The sequence below is a fragment of the Larus michahellis genome, chromosome 12, assembly GCF_964199755.1.
Source record: "Larus michahellis chromosome 12, bLarMic1.1, whole genome shotgun sequence".
Lineage (NCBI taxonomy): Eukaryota > Metazoa > Chordata > Aves > Charadriiformes > Laridae > Larus > Larus michahellis.
Window position 1 is genome coordinate 16,783,618 of NC_133907.1, and position 27,624 is coordinate 16,811,241.

Sequence of the window (27,624 nt, forward strand, 5' to 3'; positions counted from 1 at the left end):
CCCTTGCCCTGCTGGCCACGCTTCTTTTGATGCAGCCCAGGATGTGGTTGGCTTTCTGGGCTGTCAGCGCACATTGCCGGCTCACGTTGAGCTTCTTGTCCACCAGCACCCCCAAGTCCTTCTCCTCAGGGCTGCTCTCAAGCCATTCTCCGCCCAACCTGTATTGCTGCCTGGAATGGCCATGACCCAGGTGCAGGACCTTGCACTTGGCCTGGTTGGACTTCATGAGGTTCGCACGGATGAGACAAAGTATGTGCATGTCCCTTGGAAACCCCTTCCAGCCTCCTGGAGACAGGACTAAGGAATCTCTGATCCATCACCCTGGAGGCTCGGCCCATAAAGAAGACGCCCCTGCTCACAGAGGGGCCAGGGCTCATCCCCCCCGTGCCCACCACCGGCTCTGACCCGCCGTGTGGAGCCGGGGGCGAGGGGGAGCTCACCCCGCAGGGCTCCACCGGCTGGAGCCCAGCCCGGGTCGGCCCGTCTCCTCCGTCCCGAGGCCCGCGCCTGCCACCCCCGGCCAACGCCCGCAGCCGGGCCGGGGCTGGGCCGAAGCTCCCGGCTTCGGGCGGGCCCGCGGGGCCTCGGCACCGCCCCTCAACGGCCGCCCCGGCCCTCAGCTGCCACCGCCCCCTCAGGGCCCCGCCGCGGGGAGGAGCCGCGAGGCGGCCCCGGTCGGCCCGGCCCCTTCCGGCGGCTCGGCGGCGATGGCGGTGCCGGTGCCTGCGGAGGCGGGGGGCGGCCGGCAGCGGGCCCTGGCCGCCGGTTCGCCTGTGGACTACATGAGCATCACCAGCTTCCCCCGGCTGCCCGAGGAGGAGGCGGGCGGCGCGGCCGAGGGCGGCCTCCGCGCCCGGAAGGAGGAGGACGCGTTCCTGGGCGAGCAGGACACGGGTGAGGGGCGGCGGCCGAGCCCGCCCGCGGCCCCGCATGCCCCCGGCCCCCGCCGGCCCCTCGGGCCCCGCTCCGCCCGCAGCCTCCGGCAGGCCGGGCCCGGGGTCCCCCCGAACCGCCCTCCCCGACGCTGCGGGCCCTCGGCCCGGCCCAGGGGCTCCCTCCCCCGGCCCCACGCAGGGAGCGGGGGTCGCCGGGCCCCGTGTCCTCCTGTCCCCCGGCCCCCCGTGTGCCTTGCGGGCACGGCAGGTAGCCAGAGATCCCGGGGGTTGGCCCGGAGCTGGCGGTCCCGGTGCGCGGCTGTAATAAAGTCAGGGGGTCCTGTGATCCTTGAGAAAACCCTTTGCCTGTTTTTAATTGATTTCTTCCCTCCCAGTAGCTCAGAGGAACGGGTTGGTTGGTTGTTTTTTCCCTCCCCCACGTCGTGTTTCTCCAAGAGACGTGTCCTGCCGTCCCTGGGGCAGCTTCACACCCCGCGGGTGGGTCTCTGCCCCGTCGGCCCCCAAACCCCGCGCCCATGTTTGAGCCGGCCCCATGCGCCCCTTGTCCCCTGCCCCGTCCTGCTGTCACCCCCGGGTGGAGCACCCGTTCCCGTCTGGTGCCATCGCGCGCTGTCGGGGGGAAGGTGTGCGGGAACAGCTCTTCCCGGAGCAGGAGGCCTCGTCTCGCGGGCGGAACATGGGCAGAGCTCGATGCACTTGCGGCTGGGCCCCAGCACCTGGCCGGGCGCGGGGTCTCGGTCTCGCCGGGTGCCCGCTCTGGGGTGGCTGGGGAGCTGCTATCTCCTGCCACGGGGATGCTGCGCGTGTGTTGCACAACTGTACTTCTCCATGGCATGTTATCTGCCGGATCGGCAGGGAGGGATCCCAAACCTTTGGTTTCTACCACCCCGATCTCACTAAAAGGAGGAAGCCCCTGCTGTGCTGTCGATGCTGGGGACAGGCCCCCAGAGGATGAACGGTCCCACACTGCAGTGCCTGCCGGAGCCCGTGAGCGGCTCCGGTCTCTGCTGTCCCCTCCGCAGCAGCTCCAGAGCTGAGGTGGCCCTGGTCCCCCAAAGTGCTGGTTACCCCGTGAAGCCACATGTCCTTCACAGCCCCCACAGAAGCCAAGTAGGCTTTGGCGGCTTCTCTTTCAAGCGTGGATGTTGGTGGTGGGATGGGCACCTGTGTGTTGGCCTCGCAGGCTGCTCTTTTCCCTCTGTGCTCCCAACTGACCCCTTCCAGCCGCTCCTGTCCCCAAACCACGGCCCTGCTGTCCCTGTGCAGCACCAGTGGCCACAGAGAATAAGCAACTTGACCAAGGCCATGTGGAATGTCTGTGGCAGAGAATGAAGGGACTTCTGTCCTCTCCCATGCTTGCTCCCTGGATGTTCGTGTCCTCTCGTGCTGGGCTGGCCTGTCACCAGCACTCCAGGAGCAGAGCAGAGGAACAGCAGCCGGGGGGGGTCAGGCGGAGGAGCCTGAGGAATGAGGAATCTCTCAGGAATGAGATTAAATTCACCCTCAGGGGATTCCCTGGCTTGGGGGGGTGGGGGTGGGGTTACTCCTGGTTGCAGCATTGCCGAAATTAAAACTAACTCCACACCTTGCCCCAGGACAGCTGCACCCAGGAGGTCTTTTTAATATCATGGCAAGGACAGGACTGGCAGTCCCCAGGGAGATGCTGCCTGCCAGAGCGGAGGAGAGGCATGGCAGGGTGACGGGGGATGCAGGGTTTCCTGCTCACTTACCCCAAACCCAGGAAACGTCCCCTGAGCGGAGGGACAAGCTTCTCAGCTTGTCTTTTCCACTCAGTGCTCCTCTTCGCGCCGCAGATACGCAGGGCACCGCAGCCCTGCGGGCTTTCGGCAGCCTCCGAAAAAATTCATCCAGGAGCCCTGGATGTTGCGCTGAGCCTCTGGGTCCCATTTGGTCCCCGGTCCCCCTGTACGAGCAGGTCCGTGTGCCCGTGAGGGCACCCTCAGCCAGCGTCCTCCCCGCCGCAAAGGCAGCAGCCGACGCGAGTGGAGATTGAAGGCATCTTTTCAGAGCAAAAGAGACTTTTTCATCCTGCTGAGCACCGTTTGCCATCCGGCGGATGGCCAGCAAAACCCTGCCCTATTGCGTTGGCCGTCTCAGAGCTGGGTGTTCGGCGAGCGGCTCGATTTCACAGTGGGCCTCGTCAGCCGGAGGAAGCGAGAAGTCAAAGCAGAGCCTTTCCTGCCATCAGAGCGGGCGGACGCCCCGAGGCCCCTCTAGTTTGCAGGTTTGCTCCTCTCTGCCCCAGCTTTGCCGTGCTTCTGTAGAAGTATTTCCTGTGCCCTGGCCACACGTTTTGCTTCTCCTCTCTCTTGCTCAGGTGCTTTAGCTCAAGCGTAGCTCCAAATAAGGCTGCTGGATTTTTCTTCTTCATATCTTAACTTCCTCTTCTCCTCTCCTGCTGCACTTCAGAGGCCTGTTTGCAAGTCAGTGCTGTGTTAAGAACCCATTCAAAGGGAGCAGTAACTGGAGACTGATGAATGGATTGAAATGGAGCAAAATTCAGGGGGGTTTGCCCCTCTTAATCTCCAGGAAAGTCAAGTTGGAATAACTAGAGCTAGGGGAAGGGATCAGTAAAATGACCCAGGGCAGCATCTGAGCCAGAGAGTCTCTTGCGAGCTGGAATCAATAGGGAAGGTAATAGCTTTGCTGGAAGGGGCACGGTGTAATGTTAGCGCTGGGTAAACACTGCAATAAGAGCCCCGAGTTGCTCCATAATTAACGCTTGTTTTCTCCCTGCTGCCCACAAAGACCCGGACTCCTTCCTGAAGTCCGCGCGTCTCCAGCGCCTGCCCTCGTCCTCATCAGAGATGGGCAGCCAGGACGTGTCCCCTCTCCGGGAGACCAGCAAGGACCCTTTCTCTGGAGACTGCAGCTGCCGGCAGGATGGGCTGACTGTCATCATCACCGCCTGCCTGACCTTTGCCACGGGGGTCACGGTGGCCCTCATCATGCAGATCTATTTTGGGGACCCTCAGGTAAGACAAAACAGTGGCTTTGCAGTCGGGCTTTGGGTCTAAAAATAGGAGCAGCTCCCTAACTTTCCTCTTTGCCAGCGGTTTAGCGGGATAAGTGCTAGTGAGCCCCGGCCGGTGCCAGCGGGACCCTGGGTGCTGAGTCTCTTCCTGCAATTCCACCCCAAATTGTCCTGGAAGCTTTTTCCTGCAGCTGGGGGTTGTGCTCAGAGAGGCGAGCTGGGCTCTCAGCGCCTGCCTTGCTGTGCCTGGCAGGTTTGGGGGTGCTGCCGAGGGGAAAACGGGCAGCCCCACTGCCACGTGTCCCGCTGTGACTTGAGCCAGACGAGAATGCTGTCAGAAAGCAATCCTTAGTTAAAGCAGTAGGCATCTTTCCTACATCTCCACTTGGAGATGGTTTTATGGATCTGTATGCGCAGGCTGATGTCTGGAAGGATCCATCCGGGACCAAACAGGGGAATAGCTGAAAACAGAGCTGAACCTCCTGCTACTCCCTTCCACAGACGGTGCTGAATCGCAAAGCAAAGGCAGCGTGGCCGGGGGGTCATACCTTCCTGCAGAACATCTCCTGCCAAGCAGGGCAGGCTGAGAAGGGCCAAGGGGCAGCCTGTAGTCACCATCGTCTTCTCCACGTGCCGCCCAGAAGGGCAGAGCTGCCTGCAAGTCCACGTGAAACAGATTTGGGTTTTTTTTTTTTTCATTTATTGCTCTCAGTGGCATGCAAAATGTGGCCGTTGGGAGCGGAGCGGCTTGGCCCCGCGGCTGGCTGGGGTGCAGTGCCGGAGGGAGGGTGCGCAACGCAGCCCCTTCCGAGGCACCGCTGGAAGGGCCAGTCCTGCCCGCCAGCCTGCCGCGGCCCTGCTGTCCTCGCAGCTCCCAGGGCCGCTCTGGCTCATGCTGAGATGCAGCGTTTTATACCACAGGGTTAAAATTAACCTTTTAAAACTCCCTGTCGCTGCGTGAACGCTGGTGCTGGCCCCAGGGAAGGATGAGAACGAGCCGTGGCGCTTGGGGGGATGCTGCATCCTTTGCGGCTATATTCCTATTTCCAGTGGTCGCGTGGCTGCAGCACAGTGACAGCACGGTGTCACCCGCTGCTCTGCAGGATTAGTCCAGCCCCGCTCGGGGGTTGTGGAGGACAGGGTGAGACACGGCCCACCAGCTCAGCACATCTACTGGTGACAGCTGGCTGAGCTGATGGCCACGGCTACATGCAGAGTGGCCACAGCTGCCCTGGTGCAGGGACATGCCAAGGGACGTATTACTCCCACCCGCGTTTGGAGGCGCCTGCAAATGCAAATCAGCCACAGCCTCGGCGCTGGCCTCACGCTTTGGGTCCCAGCGAGCTGAGTGAGGACCTGGGTGGCCCCACCACCCCTCCCTGGGTACAACCGCTCTCCTCTTCTGGCAGATCTTCCACCGCGGCGCCGTGGTCACAGATGCTGCCCGCTGCACGGCCCTGGGCATAGAGGTGCTCAACAAGCAGGGCTCCTCAGTAGACGCGGCCATCGCCTCGGCCCTCTGCGCGGGAATTGTCAACCCCCACACGTCGGGGATTGGCGGGTAAGTGTCAGTCGCTCACCCCCATGCTGTCGTCTGCAATTGTCCTCCAGCCTCGGTTGTTTCCCAACCAGCTGAGACGTGCCCTCATGGCAGCCTGCGTCCCAGCGTGTGGTACCGGGTCTCTGACATCAGGCAGTGGATGTGTCCACGTCCTCACAGGGACGGGGACCCTTCTTGTGCGCTGAGCCGATAGTGAGGGGCAGAGACCCCCAGGGAGGGAAAAGCTGCATGGCTGCCAGGAAAGCCCAAGTCTCAGGTTTGAGAGGGTTCAAAAAGTGACCACAGGCTGACGGGCCCTTCTGCGAGTGTGCCAGGAGCTTGCAACACCCTGGGCTCCATCCCAGTGCTTTCAGAGATGGACCTCCATAAGCTCTGCTCCTGCTGCAACAGGAGGCTGAGGTCCGAGCCCGGCTCTGGGCAGCGGCCAGGGGACACACGGCCATGAAGGGGTGGCCTCCCCCCCCAGCCCTCCTGCCCAGGGTGGCATCCACCTGAGCCTGGTGCTCTCAGCTCTGCAGGAGGTCTCGGCAGTGTTGCATAAAACGCTGCCACCTGATAGCTTCTCCAGGCTGCACCTTGGCTTGCTGCTGTAAGCAAAACCCCGGTTTTCTTGCAAAACTGCTTGGATTAGAAAGAAAATCCCAGATAGTCCCAGCCCAGAAGCGGAACAGAGCCAGCAGCCCTCTAGCCAGGCTGGCAGGGATTGATCTGGCCTCGCTGCAGGCTCAGCAAAGGGACTGCCTACGTCCTGCGCTGGCCTGAGCTCCATCATCCTGAGCTGCTCCCTGGGGAAGGGCAGCAGCGTCCCCCGGCGCCGCTGGCCAGCCCTGGGTCACTGCTGGGGCTGGTGACCTGCTACGATGGCCTCGTCATGGCCGGGCTGGCCCCGGTCCCGGTGGCACCTGAACTCTTAGTTTTGGCTTTACGGCAGCAGCTGTTGCAGGGACAGCCGGTGCCGTGCTGTGACCCCCGTCTCGCTTGCAGGGGTGGGGTGATGCTGGTCCACGACATCCGGAAGAACAGGAGCTGGGTGATCGACTTCCGCGAGGTGGCTCCCCTGGGCATCCCGCTGGAGGGGGACCTGCAGAAGGACACCAAGGTGAGGACCAGTGTCCCTTGGCCAACCCGTCCCGGGCTGTAGCTGACGGATATCTCCAGCTGTCCTCTCCCCGCAACTCTCGGGCCAAGGAGGAGATGCCCGGGGAAGTGACAGGAGGCCTCTCCCACCGTGGGAGATCCTGGGCCCCATGATCTCCCCAAACATGGGGAATCCAGGCAAAATACTTCTTTATCAGACCCAAAATGCCTGGAGCCTGCAGGGCTCGGGGAGTAAAGAGGCACGTCCCTCTGGGAGTGGGGAGCCAGGAGAACGAGAGTCCCAGGAAAGGGCGCAATCCCGTGTTGTTCTGCTGAGTTACTTCTCCTGACCAAACCGGGTTAAGACCCGGATTGAATTTGCCTCTTTCCTTCCAAAAACTTTCGTCCCCTGATTTGGTGTGTTGCTACAGATGTCTTCCCCTTTCTTAAAGACCATGCAGACGCTTTCCACGTGACCATGACTCGCATCTCCTTGATTTGCAATTGGGGACCGTGTCCCATGTCCGCACGGGAAGGAGACTACTCTTCCTTTTTGTCCTTCTTATTCTACAGCCAGGTCTGCTTGTGGGGGTGCCAGGCATGATAAAAGGAATGCACCAGGCGCACCAGTTACACGGGAGGTAAGACAGGAGGCTGGCATGGGCTGTCCTCGTGCTGTGCCCTGGGGTCCCCACACGGGAGCTGGGAGCACACGACCCCCCGCTATCAGACCATGCTCTCGGGCCACCAGTCGGAACAGTTAGCTGAGGGGTGCTTGGAGGCTCGCGTTGAAAAATATGCTCATTTTTTGGTACTTCATTCAACAAATGAAAGAATTCGGTTCGGTCAGGCTTTCTGCAAAGTGAAATTTTGGCTAAAAATGGGGACAATAAATGTTCTTTTAGAAACAGGTGCAGAACATTTTCGTGCATGTCTGTGCAATTTCATTCTCTCTTTAGTGGACCCTAAGGAGTGTGGCTGTCCTTGATGCCCTGTTGGGACAGCGAGGGGGGGGATCTGAATGACTTGCTCGGGGCTGGGGCCTGCCTTGAGATTTTGCTCCACAGACGCCCCTTCCCCTCTCCTTGCCCTGACCTTCCTCTCTGGTGCATGTTGTGGAGCACTGAGGCGATCCTGCTGAAAAGAAACAACCCAGTGAAAGCTCAGTGCTCCTTCTGGCCACCGCTGGCCCCACAGCCTGGTCTTTCAGGAGGCCCCTGACCACAAAGCTGAGCCCTGTGCTTGCTCCCCACCACCCTGCCCTGCTGCCCCTCTCCAGGGCACGTTTCTCCTTGTCCTTTCTCCTTTGGCAGACTCCCATGGTCCGAGCTGCTGGGCCTCGCGGCCGGTGTCGCCCAGGATGGGTTTAATGTCACCCACGATTTGGGTGAGTACCAAGGGTGGCTGCTCAGCATGGAGGAGCACACCGGCCACTGCGCTCGGGTGCGAGGCAGCCAGGATGGAGGTGGTTATTCATGGGAAATTAGGGCTCCTTGGACCTGGAGATGGATGGTGCTGGGAGCTGAGCAAGGTGTGAGCCACAGTCTGCAAGGGGAGGGTGCGGTGGCGGCGACGCCGGAGCCCTTTCCCAGGGCTGGTCGGGGACAGGTCAGAGCAGCCCACGCTGGGCAGCCGTCCAGGGCCAGCCGGGGAAGGGCGCTGGGGCTTCTTTGGGTTTCCTTCCCAGCTCCGATGGGTGCACAATCCAGCCCACCTCTAGTTTTGGAATAGGGCAGGAGGCAGCAGCAAGTCCCCAGCATCCCCGCCAGGTACACAGCGACTCTGGGTGTTCCTGCACCCTGCCTTTTCTGGATGTCCTTCCTCTTCTTGCCCGCAGCTGAAGCCGTAAGTGAAGTGAAGGACCTGAACTACTCCGACAAATTTCGGGAGATCTTCCTGCCGGACGGCCAGCCCCTGCTGCCTGGCATGTTGGTCAGGCGCCTGGACCTCGCGGCCATCCTGGAGCTGGTGGGTGCAGAAGGGGCGTCAGCTTTCTACAGCGGGAACGTGACCCAGGAGATAGTCTCCGAGGTGAGCCATGCCTGTCCCTATCTCTACCCAAGACGGCACGGCACAGTCGGCTGGGGGTGCCGCCCGCCCACGTCACCTGCTTAAGGTGACAACCTGGAGATAAGCCATAGCCAAGTGTCAGCGCAATGATGGGGACAAATCCATGGAGCCTCCTTTTTCTTTCCTGACCCTGTCACTGCAGTGGAGTAGGTGACGCAGAGGTCACTTCCACAGCCTAGAGAATTTTCACTCTATAACCGGGACAGACTGGTTTTTCGAAGGCAAAAAAATTATCTCAGTTTCGAGACCCTCTCTGGGCTGTGTTAGTATTAGTGACAACCCCTTTTTCCCCCCATAACGGGAGGTGCCCCACTGTTGAGAAGCGAATTTTTGTTGTCAATGGGGCCGTAAGATATAGACTGCAGGAAGACGGTTTAAAAATAAAACTGTGAGCTTGAGAGCAGAGGATCAGACAGGCTTGGTCCCACTTCGGGTTGCCCTAGTTTAACTCCTGTTGTTAGAGGTCCTCTGGAAAAAAATAGCAACAACAAAGTAATTATGCTGGTAAAAAAACCCCAGAACTTTGATACCTGTGTAGCTGCAGCCAAGGTGGTTGGTGGCACCATTCTTCCCTACCACCATGGTGCAAGTGATGCACCTTCATCATCTCGACAGTAATCTGGAATGGGCTCATTCAGCTCAAGCCCTAAACATTTGCGAGGTCTGTGCTTGGAAATCTTCTCCTGCCGTTCACCTGGACCACGGCAGAGGTGGAGAACGAGAAACGGGAAAAGTCCCGAGCTTGTGGTGCATCTCCACAGCTAAACCCAGCTTTGTCACCCCGTTCCCCTGACCTGAGGGCTGCCGCAGGGAAGCACAAACTCTCTACGGAGGAGCAAGGCCCGGGGTTGCAACACCGAAGACCCCGGCAAGCTCTGGGATCAAGCGTGCTGTGGTTGCGGAGCAAAGCGATGGCTTCCCGCAGTGCCTATCGTTCCAGCAAAGGGAGGGCATCGATGTGGTGAAATCCAGTAAAGCTCCAAAACAGCCTACCCTTTGTTTCCATCCTGCGACGGGAAGGCACGGGTGCAAAAAAAGCGCTCCCTGGGGAATTTGAGATGGTGGGGGCAGTGTGTGGCTGAGCAGGGCTTCTCCCCTTTCTGTGCTGTCAGGCTCCTCCTGCCCCGCTCCCCGCTGCTTCTCCCGGGCTTTCCGTGGCCACGCTCCAGGAAGCCAGCTCCTGGCACGGGCACCTCCCTGCTCACCTCTGCTGTTGGGTTCAGCCTGGCCTGTTCTCTGCCACCGCTTTGGGAAGGGGGCAGGCATTCGAGCAGGGGCTACATCTTCTTTTGCAGCTTTGGGGTGGTTTGACGCGCTGCCCCCCACAATGTGCCCTGCATTAGCTTTCCTGCTCTGGTGATTCATCCGTTTCTGGCAGAGAAGGAGTTTTCTTATCACAGAATCATAGAATCTTCACGATTGGAAAGGACCTTTGAGAAGGACCTTCTTGCCAAGTTAGCCGGCTGGTTTAGAAACCAGAGCACGCACAGGTTATCGTTTGGATGGAAATCCAGAGGACTCAGCAGGAGCTCACCCCAGCAGAACCTCTCACTAGGGCGTGTGGCTTCTCCCGGGTGGAAGGAAAGAGTTGGCCCAGCAGCACCTGTACACTGACTGAGATTTTAAGGTCAGCAGAGTACAGTTATGATGGTCCCACCTCATCTCCATCGTGACTCAGCCATAAAAGACCTCCGCGGAGGGAATTAGCCATCTTCAATGTGTTCAGGAAAATTACCAAGCCCAATAAATTGCACCTCTAGGAGAGTCTTACAGAAAGACCACGGGTACAGCAGACCCACTCTCACCTGAAATAATTCAAAGTAGGGTGGGAATTGTATGCTGAAGATTTCTAGTGATAGCGACCTGCTACAACCAGGTTCCTTCTATTCTGGATCCATTTATATCTTTTATCCTGGCAGTATTCAAATGCTTCATAACCTTTAACGCAGTCACCCTTGCCACCCAGGGGAGAGCAGGCTGCGAGGCGGTGCCAGTCCCCATCCCCACGGGTAGGCAGAACATCTTCAGAGCACCCATGGGGGTGGATGAGCTTTCGGAGGTGAGGTGCAGAGCCTTCAGCGGTGGTGGCGTTTGGTGAGCCAGGCCACCAGGGCCATCAAAGCACAGATTTTTCAGGGCGTCCTGAGGAACCTGGCACTTGGCGTGGGAGTCTCAATGGTTTTTGTTTGACAGTGTGGTGCATCTTCGCCTGGGCCACCACGAGGAACGCAGAAGACCTTGACCCAGCTATCTCAGTCTGTGCTGCTTTGCTCTCCTACGCAGGTCCACAACTACGGAGGAGTCTTGGTGGAGGAAGACTTCAGCAATTACAGTGTCACGGTGGAGAATCCTGTCCACACGGTCTATCGAGGTAAGCGCCTGACCCATGCCACGCAGCTCCAGTTAAAACTTTGCTTCGCCGGGCAAGAGGCGGCAATGGTATTTAGCAAGAGTTGAAGTCAAAGCTGCACTGAGGTGCCTGCAGGGAGTTCCCAGCTATTGCCTGCTGACACTGAGGCATCGCAGGCAGTTCAGGAGGTGGTTTTCAGCACTTTGGAATGGGCCTGGTTTTCCCTTGGTAGCGACCGATGGTATTTTGGTAGCGTTAGAGGGTAAAGGTGCAACAGGTTCGCATACGGATGCAATGTCTAGATGGGAGCTGGACCATAGGCTAGCGCCTTCGTCTGAAGACAGTTCCCAAGAGTGATCTACAAGGGATACAAAATTACTTTATGCAAAAAGTTTCCAAAATGTCATTCTTTTCTAGAAATCCCTAGATTTACCCTCCTTATAGCTGTAATGTTGCAAACCCATTTTATCTCCATTCTTCCGTACTGCGGTCCAGGAACCAACCGGCCAACCAAGAAGAACTGAATTTCAGACGATGTAAAAAAATTCATCCCTATTAGGGCTTCCTTCATCCATCATAAAAAAAAAACAACCCAGAAAGACACAAGAATGTTTTGGGAAATCCTTTTCAAATCATGTTGCTTTCCGTTATTTCCCCTGAAATCTGGAAAGGTTTCCCTGTCCTCAAGGACAGCAGCTAATGGGAAGGTATTTTAACTGGGCAGCATCTGACAAAAGCAGCTTCATTCCTCTCTTCTTCCTTTCACAGGTCACCTTGTTTTCAGTCCCCCACCTCCACATGCAGGTCCTGCTCTGATGACGGCGCTGAACATCCTTGAGGGCTTTAACATCACAAGTCAAGTATCCAGGGGGAATGTCTTGCACTGGATGGCAGAGGTAAGAGGAGGGTCGACGTTTGGCTGAATTTCTTGTGCTGCTAGAGAAGAATTTGTATGTTCCTTGGTTGTACGAAGACGTTTGTAGGTAATTCCCAGAGGAGAATGCGCAAATAGACTGCTGAGGTGTAAACCTGGGCTGTGCTGTGCCTCAGGTAGGTGCAGATGCCGGAGCCTCCTGCTCAGCTGAGCTCTTTCTTGCTTAGGCAGAGCTTTTGTCAGAAGAACAAACTGTGGCTTTTGCCCATTTCCTGTATGCGAGCATCTCTTCAGGACGACCCCACAGCGGCTGAGGGTGGGCCCATCTGTTTCCTCCATGTCTGACGCTCCAGTGGCCCTGGCCGTACCAGGGCACTGCAAGGAGAGTCAGCACTGTGATGCTGCAAGCAAAAACCTGTATGTGTCAATGACGAGGAAAACTGACCCAACACTTCATATATATATTTTTAAATCATTCCACTTTAGCCAACCTCATGATCTCAGTGGTGCAGATCTTGATTTTTCCAGTATTCAGGGCTGTCAGCCCTACCAAATCTTTGCAGCTTCCCAGGAAGTGAAGCATGTGCTCAGCTTCCTGCTCTGTGAGCAGAGTTCTGTTCTTAGGTGCTTAGCGGATCCACGGCTGGGTGTTACGAGTTGGGAATTTTAAGCAAGGATGTAACCACGTCCTTGTAGCAGACAGGGCAGTGGGTGCCTGGAAGCCATTGCCTCTCATCAAAAATGCCACAACACGCTGCTAGGCCTGTGCAGAGGCAGAGAAGATTGACTCACCTGAGTTATTTCTGAGCTCTCTTCAGGAAGCTTTGGATGAATCCGTTTGCTCTGCGTTTGCGCCAGGCCAAGAGTTTCACCCATTGCTGAGGAACAGCAACCTCCAAATAAAGGGCAGTCACTTCAGAAGGTGCGTAACCCTGATTACGTGGGATCACACAGCTGAACACATGGTTGAGATTCAGTGGCAGGTCAGCACCAGATAGTCCAGCCGTGGGACAGCCATGACCAAGATAGCCTTGACCTGTGCCTGTGGGGCGGACGTGGTCTGCTTGTTTCAGCGGAGCTCTTCCCTGGCCACCGAGCCTCTTGTACATCCTCCGTATGGTATGGTGGTCAGGAGACTGCGTCATGGAAATGCCACCTTCTCCAGAAGTTAAATCGTGTTCTACAGTGTACATCAGAAGATAAATGATGACACTTCAGGAGAAGTTGTCGATGCGTGGCACATATCGAAACAGAAGTCACGTCTGGCTGTCTACCTGCAGGGTAACGTACTGTCTTGAATCTTGAATGAAAATGGCATGACCTGCGAGCTGAAAGTCCAGTGCGTTTCTGCTAGGCACAAGCTGGCTTGATTGAAGAGCACATTTCTCCTTGTGGCTGCCCTCTGGCTACGCTCTCTAACCCCAGCGCTGGATAAACTGTGTCTCTTGAAATGGGCATCTTCTTTTCCCATTTTTAACGGGCTGGCTTAGGCAGGATTCTGCATGTATGAGAAACCAGATCCCTTCCCCTTTTTAAACCATCGTTGCCTTAGGTGTGCCGGGACTAATGCTTTCTGTTCAAACGCTTTCGATGACTTACGAGTAGGAACATGGGTAGCAGCTGGTGAGCAGAATAGCTCGTTTCTGCTCGGCAGTGGTGCCGTGCCAGTGGAGCTGCCGTCCAGAGGCAACAGCGAGCCAGGACCCACTGTCCCACTGGGATTCCGTGTCGTCTCTGCTGTTGTGGTGACCACTCAGGAATGGAAACAGAAAGCAAGTGGCGTCCTGGTGACCCTGCGAGCCAGCTGGCAATGCAGCTGGACCGCTGAGCTGGGCTGAGCCGGCTGATCAGCTCCTGCCAGGCATGTTCCACCTCCTACAAACACTGCTGGGCACGCTTGGGTCCCCCAGCACACAGTTTGCCATGCCAGACTGGTGCCCTTCTGTCCCCATACCCATGTGTGGCAGCCCTTGGCACTGAGGTATTACCAGAACCAGGCTTTTAGACACTTTTCTTCAAGGCCTTTAGCCAACAAGCCAGGAGATCAGATACATCTTCTTGTTTGGCCACCTAAATGTTTTTCTTTTATTTTTTTTCTTTTCTCTTTCTTTCTTTGTGTGTTCAATTTAGACGTTAAAAATAGCCCTGAGTCTGGCTAGCAACCTGGGAGACCCATCTGATGATGTGTCCGTCACTCACACTGCAGAAGGCATGGTGAGGTAGGTCTGAAGCTGACAGGCATGGTGACAGTTGCAAGATGTGTGGTTTGGATATCGTTCCTGGATTTGCTTTTTTCAGTGCACAGGGAAACCTGAGATTTTTCTACCTCTATTTTACTGAGGAAAGATCAATCCTTGAGTGTCCTCCTAGGGCTCACTCTTCCACAAGGATCACAACTGACACCATGGGGCTCTGGGGATGGGTTGTGGGATGTCCTCACACAGACGTTTCCTGGAACGAGCTTGATGTTGAGGGTTCCTCCCACTTTCTCACCCCTCTAAATATTCATAGAATCACAGAATGGTTCGGATTGGAAGGGACCTTAAAGATCATCCAGTGCCACCCCCTGCCCTGGGCAGGGACACCTCCCACTAGACCAAGCTGCTCAAAGCCTCATCCAGCCTGGCCTTGAACCCCTCCAGGGATGGGGCAGCCACAACCTCCCTGGGCAACCTGGGCCAGGGGCTCACCACCCTCACAGTGAAGAATTTCTTCCTGATATCTAATCTAAATCTCCCTTCTTCCAGTTTAAAACCATTACCTCTTGTCCTATCATCACACCCCCTGACCCAGAGTCCCTCCCCATCTCTCCTGTAGCCCCCTTCAGGTACTGGAAGGCCGCTATAAGGTCTCCCCGGAGCCTTCTCTTCTCCAGGCTGAACCCCCCCAACTCTCTCAGCCTGTCCTCACGGCAGAGGGGCTCCAGCCCTCGGACCATCTTCGTGGCCCTCTGCTGGACCCATTCCAACAGGTCCATGTCCCTCTTGTGCTGAGGGCTCCAGAGCTGGAGGCAGCACTGCAGGTGGGGTCTCCCCAGAGCGGAGCAGAGGGGCAGAATCCCCTCCCTCGCCCTGCTGGCCACGCTTCTTTTGATGCAGCCCAGGATGTGGTTGGCTTTCTGGGCTGTCAGCGCACATTGCCGGCTCACGTTGAGCTTCTTGTCCACCAGCACCCCCAAGTCCTTCTCCTCAGGGCTGCTCTCAAGCCATTCTCCGCCCAACCTGTATTTGTGCCTGGGATTGCCATGACCCAGGTGCAGGACCTTGCACTTGGCCTGGTTGAATTTCATGAGGTTCACACAGGCCCACCTCTCTAGCTCATCCAGGTCCTTCTGGATGGCATCCCTTCCCTCCAGTGTGTTGACTGCGCCACACAGCTTTGTGTCGTTGACAAACTTGCTGGGGGTGCACTCAATCCCACTGCCCACATCACCGACAAAGATGTTAAACAGCACCGGTCCTAGTACTCACCCCTGAGGAACGCCACTCGTCACTGGTTTCCACTTGGACATTGAGCTGTTGACGGCAACCCTTTGAGTGCGTCCACTTAGCCAGTTCCTTATCCACCGAGTGGTCCATCCATCAAATCCATGCTTTTCCAATTTAGAGACCAGGATGTCATGCGGGACGGTGTCAAACACTTTGCATAAGTCCAGGTGGATGATGTCGGTTGCTCTCCCCTTATCTACCAATGCTGTGGCAACATCGTAAAAGGCCACCAGATTTGTCAGGCACTATTTGCCTTTGGTGAAGCCATGTTGGCTGTCACCAATCACCTCCTTAATCCAATCACATTCCCTCTCAGCAGGTCAGAAAATGGCCATACATGTGGTCATGACCACACATGCAAGTTTCCGGCTCTCCCTTCCCCACCATGGGGCCTCGGTGCCTTTGCAGTACACCCAGACATGCAGGAGAGGTGAGGCCTGGGGTTTCAAGCCAGCCTCCCACCTCAGAGCCAGGTTCAGTCGCGGTTGGTGGCCAGAGCTGGAGCTGACTTGCCCTCCACCCAGAGGACTGGCATTCAGCCGGGTGGTGCCACCCCTTGTCCATTGGGGCTGAGTAGCTGTAGACAGAGCCTGGGAGGTCCACAGTGTTGTCTCCCTGTGTGGACTAAGCCATCTTCTCTCCTTCCATGGGGTGAACCGGAGGAGATCCTTGTCCTCGGTGCCAGCCCCCTCGGGGAGACACCGCCGGTAGCTGTGTAGATGTACCCCCACCCAGAGGCCAAGCAGTGTTCGGCTTCCTAGGCTTATGGCTTTCTTTCCTCTTTCCCTCCCTCATCACTGAAGTAAATCAGAAGCTAATTCCCTGCGCCAGCTGATTAATGACTCCCAGTCCTTCTCGTCCGACCTCCGCATGCCTCACTTCTCCACGGAGAGCGGACCCGCTGCAAGCCAGGTCCTTGTCATGGGACCTGATGACTTCATTGTTGCGGTCGTGAGGTAAAGGATTTACTTCTTCCCTCCATCATGTGCTCAGAGGGTGGGAGCAGGGAGAAGAAAGCAGGTTCAGCAGGACAGACGGGACCAGGCCTGAAGCAGGTTGGCTGCTCGGCCCCGGTTAGTCCTACAACAGGAGGAACGGGGGAGATGGGGTGGAGATGGGTGAGCTGGTGTTGCTCTGCGCTGCGCAATCCTACAGCCCTCTCGCGGTGAAACGGGTCTGGATTGGCCTGAATCTGCTCCCTGGAGGAGAGGTGATGGCCAAATTTGAGGACTGATGGAGGCATGGAGATAGATCCATCACCTAGAGGGGAATCCTTAAACACAGGGAGGGACCTACTCCGAAGTACCCGGAGCCTTACACTCCTCACATCTAACCAGCCCTAGAGAATTACCGACGAGTCTCTATCAAGCCAAGATGGGACAGAAAATTGGTGCCTTGAAAGCCTCAAGGTGTACGAAAAAATCTCCAGGAGGATTTTTATGAGATTTCTTCATATTTCTTTTCAGTTCTCTAAATCGTCCCTTTGGCAGTGGCATAATAACACCCTCTGGAATCCTCCTGAACAGCCAGATGTTGGACTTCTCCTGGCAAAACAAAACAATGAACTACTCCATTCCCAGGCCGGTAATGAATGACATGACAAATTCTTTTTTTGAGCTGTCTGTACCATTTTTTTCAATTTTATTCTCATCTCCACAACGGGGAGGCTATTTAATGCCTTATTAATAACTGAGAGACAACAGCCTGTGGAAAGCCCCTATTTTTCCATTCTATGAGCCACTGAAACAGAGTAAACGGGCGGCTTCGTGTGCACCCATTATCATTACAATGCAGTTTCCTCAAACGACACTGCACATCTCAGCCACCTATTTTTCCTGCAGTCCAGACGCGCTTCAAAGCAACTGGCCTTTTCCTGAGTTAAGGCCCCTCTTTATAAATCGCTGCTCTGCAGGTTTAGAAGCAACAGACAGCGGCAAAAAAAAAAAATCTTCAGGTCCTAGAAAGAAACAATTACAGACCAGTACTGGTGGCTTGCAGTGCTGCCGCCTTCTTTCTTCTTGCCGTGTGCTGTGAAACCATCCCGCTTTGCTGGGTCGGTACTTTAGAAGCGGGGGCGAATGGCTCCGTGTAACTTCTGTGAAAGAGAGCCGTGGCGCGAAACGGGACGGAGCCCGCCAGCGTCAGAGAGCCCTGTTGTAGCAGTGAGGGGGTCAGCCTTGTAAAGCCACCCAAGCGCAATTGCTGGCTGGAGCATAAAGAGTAAGAAGTTAACCCGCGCAACTTGAGCACCGGCAAAGGTTTAGTCGGCTTGTTGAAACTCTTTGGTGTGTCTTTGCTTCAACCGCAGCAAAATCTCATTCAGCCTCGGAAGCGGCCCCTGTCTTTCCTGTTGCCCACCATTGTGAGACCGTCCGAGGGGATGTGCGGGACGTACCTGTGTCTGGGAGCCAACAACGGGGACAGAGCCCTGAGCAGCATCGTTCAGGTCAGTGCTGTGCCCGGGCACCCGCCCCCTCAGAGCAGCAGCTGAGCTCAGCGCCCAGCAGGGTCCCCTCCCTTCCCTCCCGTCCCAGGCTGTGTTGAAACTGGTGGCCGCTGGGTTGAAATCTCTAAGAGCTACCGGTTCACTTCTCTTGCGCCTTTCCTGGTGGCGCCACTCATCATTCCAGAGGAAAAGCGTTTTGGCAAAATCTGTAATGGTTTTGTGTCGTTCTGATACCTGTTCAAAAGCTCGTCTTAAGGATCGTTAGGGAAAAAAAAAAAAAAAAAAAGGAGCATTTTGCATTCAGAGAATTGCGGGAGGCTGGCAGCCTTTTAGCCCTTTTCCCTATGAAAAGCTCCTTTTTGCGCGTTCCCGACTGAACTCCTCCCTGCTCAGCGCTTGTGATAAGTTGGGCAGCTCTTCCGAATTTATGGTTTGTAATGAGGTGAAGTACTTGTGCCTAGCCTGATTGCGTGCACAACAGCAAGGCGTTGCTAAAAAGATAGGCGCACCTGAAGCTGGCTCCCGTTTTCCTTACCTTTTGGAAGGCGTTCTTCAGAGCAAAACTAAAGCCAGCCATTGCCTCCTAATGCTTTGTTTGGAGAAGCCGCGTGCTGAGCTTTTGGCTGTAACAAACGCATATTTAGAGATGACATCATGTCCCAGACACACAACTCTCCTGATTTAGCAGGAACTGTGTGACAAAAAGCCCACAAAATCCTGAAAAGGTACCACTTTTCCACCAACAATATCCAGGCCGTATTTCAAGGGTCCCTCGGTACGTGTGAAACCCTGCGTTAGTTCATGCAGTTCGGTAAACAGCTCAAAATCTCCTTTGCCTGCTGCATCTGCAGATGTTGGAGCCACCAATTAGGGGGATGCTCGGGAAGTTGGCTTCATTTTTAATTATTATTATTGAGGGTCTTTTATTCTCTTGCAGGTTTTGGTAAATGTTTTAACATTTAACAAGAATCTGAGTGAAAGTTTGTCACTTGGTCGACTTCACCCACAGCTTCAGTCCAACACCTTGCAGGTTGACAGTGAGTATGGCCACTGGGTGTCGTGCAGCCCACAAACCCGGCGCTTTTAGAAAAGGAGCGGGATTTTCTTAGCACGCTGCTCTGGAAGCGCGACAGCCCAGCGCGCAGCTCACTGGGTTCTAGGATCGCCAGTGGGTGCAGAGGGTTTGGGGGAAGACAAAAAAAGCGGCAACCTCGCTTCTTCAAAGCTTGGAGCCCTTGCTGAGCCATGCCCTCTCCCTCTTGTCTTGGGAATGCTTCCTGGCCACCTCTCCAAACTCTTTCAGGTGCTTCTCCCCAAGCCTCCCTCTGTCCCGGCTCACCTCCTGGTAGAAGCTTTGTCCTGTCCTTAAAACCTTTTGGCGATCTGATGTTACAGAATCACGGAATGTGTTGGGTTGGAAGGGACATTTAAAGGCCATCTAGTCCAACCCCCCTGCACTCAGCAGGGACATCTTCAACTCGATCAGGTTGCTCAGAGCCTCATCCAGCCTGGCCTTGGATGTCTCCAGGGATGGGGCCTCCACCCCCTCTCTGGGCAACCTGGGCCAGTGTCTCACCACCCTCAGTGTAAAGAACTTCTTCCTAATGTCTGATCTAACCCTGCCCTGCTCGAGTTTAAACCATTGTCCCTCATCCTGTCGCTGCATGCCCTTGCAAACAGCCCCTCCCCAGCTTTCTTGTAGCCCCCTTCAGGTACTGGAAGGCCGCTATAAGGTCTCCCCGGAGCCTTCTCTCCTCCAGGCTGAACCCCCCCAACTCTCTCAGCCTGTCCTCACAGCAGAGGGGCTCCAGCCCTCGGAGCATCTTCGTGTCCCTCCTCTGGCCCCCCTCCAACAGATCCATGTCCTTCTTGTGCCATTGAGGATAAATAAATGTGTGTGCAGTCACAGCTTCACCCAGACAGGTCCCGAGACCTAGCAGATCTTCTACACCCTCGTGCCACTGCCATAAATGATAGTCTTTCACTTTCCAGTCCCTGTCCCTCAACTCCACCAGCCGGGGAGAAGACAAGGCTTACGGCAAGGCTTTTAGCTCGACAGTGCTGGAAATGCAGCATCAATACTGACCCTCTGGAGCCCGTACTGCCAGCTCTTCTCCTTGTTATTGCAAGTCTTAGTCTATTTGGTATTTTTCACAAAGCCATACCTTACCAGAGTGAACCACAAGTGACATTTAGTTCTCGTTTCACACAAAATAGCCAAAGTTTCTAGGCCTTCCCATTTTAGAGGTCGAGTGTGACCTGCAGGCTTGGAAACTAGAATGTAATTAAAACAAATCCAAAGCTTCAAAAGTTCCTAATTTGCGGGTTTGGACATTTGCCGTCAACAAGATCCATGCGATATATCTGCAGTGCGTATAGCTTCAATCACTCTGGGGGTTTTGTGTGCCTGCTCAGTTTGTCCGGCTGCCTCCCCAGCTTCCGATCCTCGGGCACTTCCATTCATACAGAAATGAAAGACACCAAATAAACAAAACGAACGCAGAAGAGCAAGCAACCTGAGGTAGATGGCTGGAATGTTGAGAAATACGCGAAGGGGAAGTGGAAAGGCTTATTGCAGAGTTTGTCATTTGGCAACTTGGTTTGCTGTCGTTAGTTTTTTGCATCTTATTTTGACTAATAACTGTTACTACTATTATTTGTAACTAAGCTCTTAAGAGCGGGGACTGTTCTGTAAGCAGAGTAGCTACAGGAGGAGCCAACAACATATTTTCCCCTTTTTCCATAGAGGAGGATCTTCCCCGTCTTTAAACGGTCTTCGGGATCCTCTCCTTTCCCCCACCGCACAGAGCACAACCTTTGCTCCTTGGCCGCTTGGCTCGCCCTGGCTGGGACGGCTTCTGGAGGGGCTGCAGGCAGGTTCCTTCACACTGGAGATCCCAGCAGGGTTAGGACCGAGCTTTGCATCAAGGGCAACAGTGGTTTCACTTACAAACTCCACTTTTAAAATCCCTACAGGTGAGTTTCCTGAAGAAGATATTGAATTTCTTGTAGCCAGGGGCCATCAAGTGGATAAAGTCAAAGTGGTCTCCCTAGTTCACGGGGCCAGGAGGACCAACAGTTTCATCATCGGCCTGAAGGACCCCAGGAGCGTGGATGCTGCCGGAGCCACGATATTGTAGCACCTCCCAGAACAAGGCTTAGACAAATCACCCCCAGTGACGTGCATGTTCTGAAACGGCCCTTTCTCCCCCCATCCCAGGGCAGGAGCCCCCCGCACACACTGCTGAGAAGCCTTTCTGCGTCCCCCAGCCAGGCCCACCCCGCAGGGGGTTAGCAGCACCAACGTGCAGCGCTCTCGCTTATTTATTTTTTGTTTCTCTTTTATTTTTGAATTAGTTGAATCGCCCGGTCCCTGTTCCAGGAATGCAGAGAGCACACTTCCCTTTTGGCAGAGTCTTGCTAATAATTTCAGTCTTTTCAAAAGCCCCATGCTAGCCGGCATCTTCAATTTTAGCGAGCAGGAACGTTAGCAAAGGAAAAAAAAAAAACCAAACAGCTGATGATGTCATCTTCATCGCCCCGTCTACCGCACGTTCATGCTTCAACTCTTGTAGAAGCCAAAAATTAATGCAGCCTAATGTAGTGTTTGCAGATGCCTGTAGCTGGAATAGCGGGGAGTCCTTTCCTACCCGGTACAGGCCAGCTGGTTTTTACTGGCGCACAGCCCCCCGAGCTGGTTCCTTTTCTCACATCGCTACGGACCTTGAATTTCGGGAGTACATATTTTGAATCGAGTCGCTGATTTTTGTATCCGGAGCAACGGTTTTCAGCTTCTGACAACACACACACACACACACACACACACAAACACACACACCCCCCGCAACAGTTTTCTTACAGAGGTTCAGCCTCCTCCGTGGTGAATTTCAGCTTAGTGGTAACTGGCTTAATTTTCTTAGATACTTTTCGAAGATACCTTCGCAGCACTCCACAGACTTATAAAAATCTACAGACTTGTAAAAATTCACAGACCGCGGCCGGAAAACCACACGGAGAGTGTTTAGGGAGGTTCAGGGCTTTCCTTACACTGCCTTATCTCAGTCTGCTCCAAAAGCCTGAATCGCATAATCCCTATGGAGAGGTTTGGGATTTGGGGCTTACTAAATTCACACCTGCACTTCACCTTCGTATTTTGATGCTGGTGGCTCTACTGGAAAAGCTGAAGAGAGTGAGAGAAAAGGTACAAAACAACCCCAACGCTATGGAGATAATTCTCTGTTCGCAGAACGTAGTGCAAAATATAAGAATACTTCTGCCTTTCTTGTCCGAAATAGAGCGAAGAGATAATACCGCATCTGACAGCTACGCTACATCGTTCAACCCGTATTTAAACATTTCCTTCTCTTTTTACTAGCGAGTTAGACAGACACCTGCCAGTAAAAAATCCTGGATATTGATAATTTTCCGTGGTCTAAAGTTTGGTGATTTCCTTCATGGTGCAAATGCATCTATGGCCACTGTACATATTATATATGTGTGTCTGCTTATGGTTGTCTTGGTCTGTCCCTTGATGATTACACCGGTCACCCCCCAGCCTTCCTCCCGAGGGGCCCCGTGACACCTGTCTGGTGTAACGCACCTTCTAACGCTCCTTGCCATTCGACACGGGGAGCGCGCGGGCGGTTTTGGGGGCGGTCGGGGCGCCGCGGCGGATCGTCGGGCTGAGTCGTTCTGGCCGCCTGCCAGCGGAGGATCTCAAAGCACCTTACGCCAAGCCTCGCACGTTTGCGCCCAGGAAGGGCAGGGAATGCTTTCGCGCTCCGCTGAAGCGCGGCCACCCGTGAGAAGAGCAGGGCAGGTCCCTCGCGGAGGGGAGCATGGTCGGCAGTTTCTGCTACAAATGCGTCAGCGGCCTCAGCTGAGAGACGGGGGGGAAGTACCACGTCGGCGGCGGGAAGTTGTCTTCTGTGCCACCACACTGCCCGTCGGGCAAGAAGGGACCCTCTTCACCATAGGGACGTCAAATCTTATTTGCTTCTTTTTCTGTCGTCAGCACTCGAGTTGGTCGCTGCCCGCAGTCAGAGCGTTCATAAAACTTTACGTGTCTTGGAGCAGAGCTCTTCAGGTTTCCCAGGAAGGGAAAGATGCAGTTTTGTGGTTGAATGTCACTGGTGGAAATCTGGGGGTTTCTGGTACAGCACAGCAGCGATCTGTCCCTCGGGCACAAAGGTTTACTGAGCACAGCTGCCAAATAAGCGTCATTGCGGCTTCAGTATTTTGCATGGAGTATCACAAAACACTTCGAAAGGCAAAATTCCTCCTTATTAACTGAATTCACCAACTCGCTTCTGATGCCAGAACCTGTGTATTCGTTTGGGACTTAAAGACTCCGGTCTGGATTCAAAAGGACATTTGCACGCCCCAAGGTACGATTTCACAGCAGTTATTCAGAACCTCAAAATAAAGCATGTTCCTAAGTGCTCTGCTGGATCATGGCCTGTGTTGGGAAAAAGAGAAAATCTAAAATAATTCGGAGACGGGACTTAGACCCCTAGGTCATGGCTAAGAGAAGTAAAGATATTTGGAATTAATTCCCATTTTCTCTCTTTAAAAATGGCATCAGTATAGCACAGATGTGTTCGATATGGAAACCTTTAATCTGCTAATTGGCCCAGCGTCTCTGATGCTTTGAGTCCATCTGTTGTGATGAGATCCGATGAGTTTAGTGTGTGGTACCAAGAAATACCCGACGTTCCGTTCTGTGCGGGTGAGACAGACGTTGTGAAATAAAGGGCCACGTTCTGGAGACGCGCGTGCAGAGTAACTGCATTGATTTCAGCCCGGCCATTGCCCACGTCTAACAGCTCCGAAGCTGAAGTTGTCCTGAAACTTTTACATGGAAGTGTCAGCGAGGAGCTCGGAACACAACACACAAAATATAAAGCGGCCGAGAAAAACAATAAATAAAATTTTTAAAGGAACAAAACAAAATAAATAATAATAAAAAAAGCGCTGCCTTTGCCAAATGTGACTATTATGATCAGCTTGTCTCTGGCCATGTTTGCATTGCTCCCAGCGCCATACACGGGTTTTCACGCGGGATAAGCTGGAGACAGGCTCTGCCGTTAAGTGTTGGCTCCATTTGTCAGTGTTTCCCACAAAGGCTCGATGCCGTTCCTGAGCGCGGTCAACAAGCAGCTTCGCGCTCGCGTTCGGTACCGCTCTCCGCCGGCACTGAGCACTGGTGGCTGCGGATAGAGGCCTGATGGGGGGGACGCGGCAGAAGTCAGCACCGCCATCCTCAGCCGTGGGGACAAGGGTGCTCCAGCACCTCGGCTGTGCCATTTTGTCCCCATCACTGTTCCGTTCAGTGCCCAGCTGCCGAGAGGGGCCGGAGCCTGCCGTGGCCCCGCTGGTCTGGATGGGGACCAGCGCTGGTGGGGCTGTTGGGGTGGTCGGTGCCACGCTGCCAGTGCAGCGCAGGAGGGGCCGGGGTCCCCTGCTGCCCCCAGCACGGTGTCAGACCAGCGGCTGTGGGTGTTCCTGTGCTCCAGCCGGCAGCTCCGGTCTGTGCCCCTCTCCGTGCCTCCGGAGACCGGGGCTGCCGGGGCGGGTGAGGGCAGAGAGCAGCCATTGCTGCCAGAGCCGGAGCAGCAGGTTCAGGTTCCCAGCTCCAGGGATGATGACCGGTGTCCTACAGCTCTGCCAGCATCTCTCCGGGGGTGTCCCTCAGCTGGGCGGACAGTCCAAAAGCTGGACCCTCCCGGTGGCAGCTGGGTCCCTCCTGGTGGGACCATCTCAGAGCTTCCCTCCACCCGCTGCACACACTCCACGGCCTTCCACGGGCCGGTCCCAAACACCGACGGGTTGGCGAGAAAGGGGAGCCAGGCCTCTGTAAACACCGCGAGGCGAAGCCTGCGTCTCTTCCACGAACACATCGCAAACACTGCAGATTTTAGAAGGATTTGCAAAGAATGAGGTGGAGCGGGAAGAGCTCCCATAGCACCCAGGTGTTTTCATCACAGCGGTTTTGGAAAGATCTTCCATACTCCACTGATGGACATCTGCACGCTGGCCAGGGAAAGGAGACCCCCGACCGGCAGAGCTGGTTTCGGAGAGGCAGGACACTGTCCTAGAACGAGACACATCCGTGCGGAGGGCAGCAGAGCCTGTGGAGCAGGAGCCCTCGAGCAACAAAACCCAGTGGCCCAGCATCGTTAGAAGCAGATTGTCCCGGCAGAGCTGACCCTGCTGCCCGCGGGGACTATCCCGTTCGACAGCAGCTACTTGGCCGCCGTGAGCCTCCACACACCGGCACTGTCCCCAGCACGGCCGGGGCTCCCCCCCCAGCGGCCCCCACCCCTCCACCTCCATGGGGCCGAGGAGAGGAAGGTGCCCGTGTACCCCCATCAGTCACCTCTGTAGCCAGTTGCCCACCTCTCTCCTCCTCCCCACGCTCCCAGTTTAACAGCATCCCAGACCAGAAGTGGTTGTGACTGCAATGCCAACGGGTCTTCTCCCTTCTTTCTCTCTAAGTGAGCATCATACTGGCATTAGAGGAGAAATTATTTTGTTCAAGTCATTGTATAATATTTATGTTCAGAAAAATGTAAAGCTGCTCACGAGTCTACTACTTTTTCTGTATAATATCTTTCCTTTGAAAATACTGTTGTATGAAAATGTGTGTAAATATAACCACCATTTTGAGTGTCCTAATCTCAGACGCGTTTCTCTGTTCTGCTTGCGGACGCCGAGGAGGCTCAAACTCAGCCGTCTCCGTGTGCTGTACGTTGCCCTCCTCCTTCACCGTGTCGCTCTGCAGGCGACGTTATATTAGTATGTGTCATTTGGTTTGCAGCAAAGCTTCGGAATCGTAGAATCACAGAACGGTTGGGTTGGAAGGGAACTTAAAGGCCATCTCGTTCCACCCCCTGCCCTGGGCAGGGACACCTCCCACCAGCCCAGGCTGCTCCAAGCCCCGTCCAACCTGGCCTTGAACCCCTCCAGGGATGGGGCAGCCACAGCTTCTCTGGGCAACCTGGGCCAGGGGCTCACCACCCTCACAGCAAAGGATTTCTTCCTGATATCTTGTCTAAATCTCCCCTCTTCCAGTTTAAATCAAAACCAAAATGTGGGTCTGCTCATGGAGGGGCTCCACAAACACAGAATGACGGGACAGATCTAGCCCCCCAAAAATATCTCCCGTCTTGGTTACGGTGTGTACAGAGGCCAGGTGAGGTGTAGAAAGGCTCAGGCTGCACATGGTGGATGCAGGCTGTGAGAACCCGGGCTCTGGAGACCTGCCTTTGGTGTACCTCGCTGCGGCGACACGCGGGGGGCGCAGACGCCGGGGCGGGAGCCCGGGATCCGTCCCAGGTTCCCTCTCCTCGCAGTCTCCGCGTCACCTTAGTCCCTTCTCACCACTGCCAGCTCCTGTCGGTCCCCTGCTGCATGCGTTGGTGGCCAGCGAGCCACATGCCCTGCGCTAGCCACAATACGCAGGGTGGCAAACCCACTTCAGGTCCCTCCAGCCGCCCGTCTTCAGCAGAGATGCCCCAGGAGGGTCCTCGGTCGTGTCCTGTCACCCTGGTGTCCCTTCAGCTCTACCTTCCCTTTTTTTTTTTTAATGAAAAAGCTATTTGGAGAGAATGGGGATTCATTTTAACCACGCAGAGTTTGTGCCAGTTCCGCTTTTTCCCAACAGAGCAGATGGGCGAGGAAAAGCCAGCAGACACAGCATGCTACCAAGTGCTGAGGGGATGTACGGGGCACCGAGCCGCTCCCGAAGGAAGGGCTTGTTTCCATCCTCCACGTGTGACTAGGCCCAGGAAAGTTATCCGTGGGGGACCTACCACCCGGATCAGAAACTCACAGCACTCAGACGGCTTGAGCGGATCTTAGGGAGATACCTCCATGTTGTGCCTCCAGAAAACTTGGGTTTTGAAAAATAGCAGTGCACGTGTTCTTGATCACTACGGTCTGCGAGATGCGCCCAGCGTTAATGTGGGTAATACATTGCGGAATGGTTACTAAATTGGCCAAGAATACAAAAGTACAGCATCGTTCACGCATTAAGGAAAGTCATAAAATCAAGAGGCTTCTGAAGTAGAATACAGCCGCAGCTGGCACACGAAGAATGCGACATCTGCGATTCCCTGTACAAGGCTGTTTGCGAAACTACAGGAGGGACGGAATGGAACGCGATCATTCTGTGGCCTTCCCTTGTGATGAACAGCAGATATGGGAACGAGACGCTACTACGGAACAGATAAGCTGCCTACTTGCTTACTACGAAACAGATAAGTGGCCCTACTCCCTACCCGAGCCAACATTTTGTCAAATGTGGATGAAATGGTGTCCTTTGTGCGAACTTTGGTCATTACAATGTACCAAGACACGCCTCCATCCCGGAGGCTACCCGCCCCCAAGGTGAGACCACTCCTCCTTGAGTACACCAATCCTAGTAAAAGTATTAATGACTAAAGTCACTCAAACTCCACTTTGAAGATAACAAAATAGTATAAAAGTAGCCCGAGAGAGGGGGGATATTGGGGAAGACACCGTCACGAACCAGTCAAGGAGAACTCCATCAGTGACGTCCGGGACCAGTCGACGGGCTGGGCCTTTCTTCCCCCCCATAGGGACGCCTTTGGGTAAGACTCAGAACATACCGAGTGTGTCCTCGGGGAACTTAGAAATCTCTCTAGAGAATCTCTCTCCTGCATTTATAGCCAGGCTGTATTGTTTATAACTTTGTCGTGTGTTTTGTGTACTTAACACCACCTTTATTTGCACGTGCTTTGCAGACAGCGTATTTATCACCGGCAATCCTGAGAACCTCTATATCTGTTGTTTAAATAAACTGCACTGTTTAAGTAGCCGGTCGTTTCGGTTTCTCGCTGAACG

General features: G+C 55.0%; 1 protein-coding gene across 3 annotated transcripts; it reads left to right on the forward strand.

The window, feature by feature from the left end:
- The first annotated feature begins 614 nt into the window (after window positions 1-614).
- Window positions 615-27,595, forward strand: GGT7 (gamma-glutamyltransferase 7). 3 transcript variants are annotated; one of them, XM_074605127.1, is made up of 15 exons: window positions 615-894; window positions 3,666-3,892; window positions 5,301-5,452; window positions 6,437-6,551; window positions 7,103-7,170; window positions 7,843-7,916; window positions 8,367-8,560; window positions 10,883-10,970; window positions 11,718-11,845; window positions 13,954-14,042; window positions 16,115-16,267; window positions 16,778-16,895; window positions 17,620-17,757; window positions 18,695-18,794; window positions 26,423-27,595. In XM_074605127.1, exons 1-15 carry the CDS (start codon window positions 708-710, stop codon window positions 26,617-26,619), a joined length of 2,028 nt encoding a protein of 675 aa, XP_074461228.1. In that variant the 5' UTR covers window positions 615-707; the 3' UTR covers window positions 26,620-27,595. The 3 variants fall into 3 exon arrangements, with proteins under 3 accessions (XP_074461228.1, XP_074461230.1, XP_074461229.1); XM_074605129.1 differs by lacking the exon at window positions 26,423-27,595 and adding an exon at window positions 19,750-19,919 and having other exon boundaries at window positions 616-894; XM_074605128.1 differs by lacking the exon at window positions 26,423-27,595 and adding an exon at window positions 20,734-23,200 and having other exon boundaries at window positions 617-894.
- The last annotated feature ends 29 nt before the right edge of the window (window positions 27,596-27,624 follow it).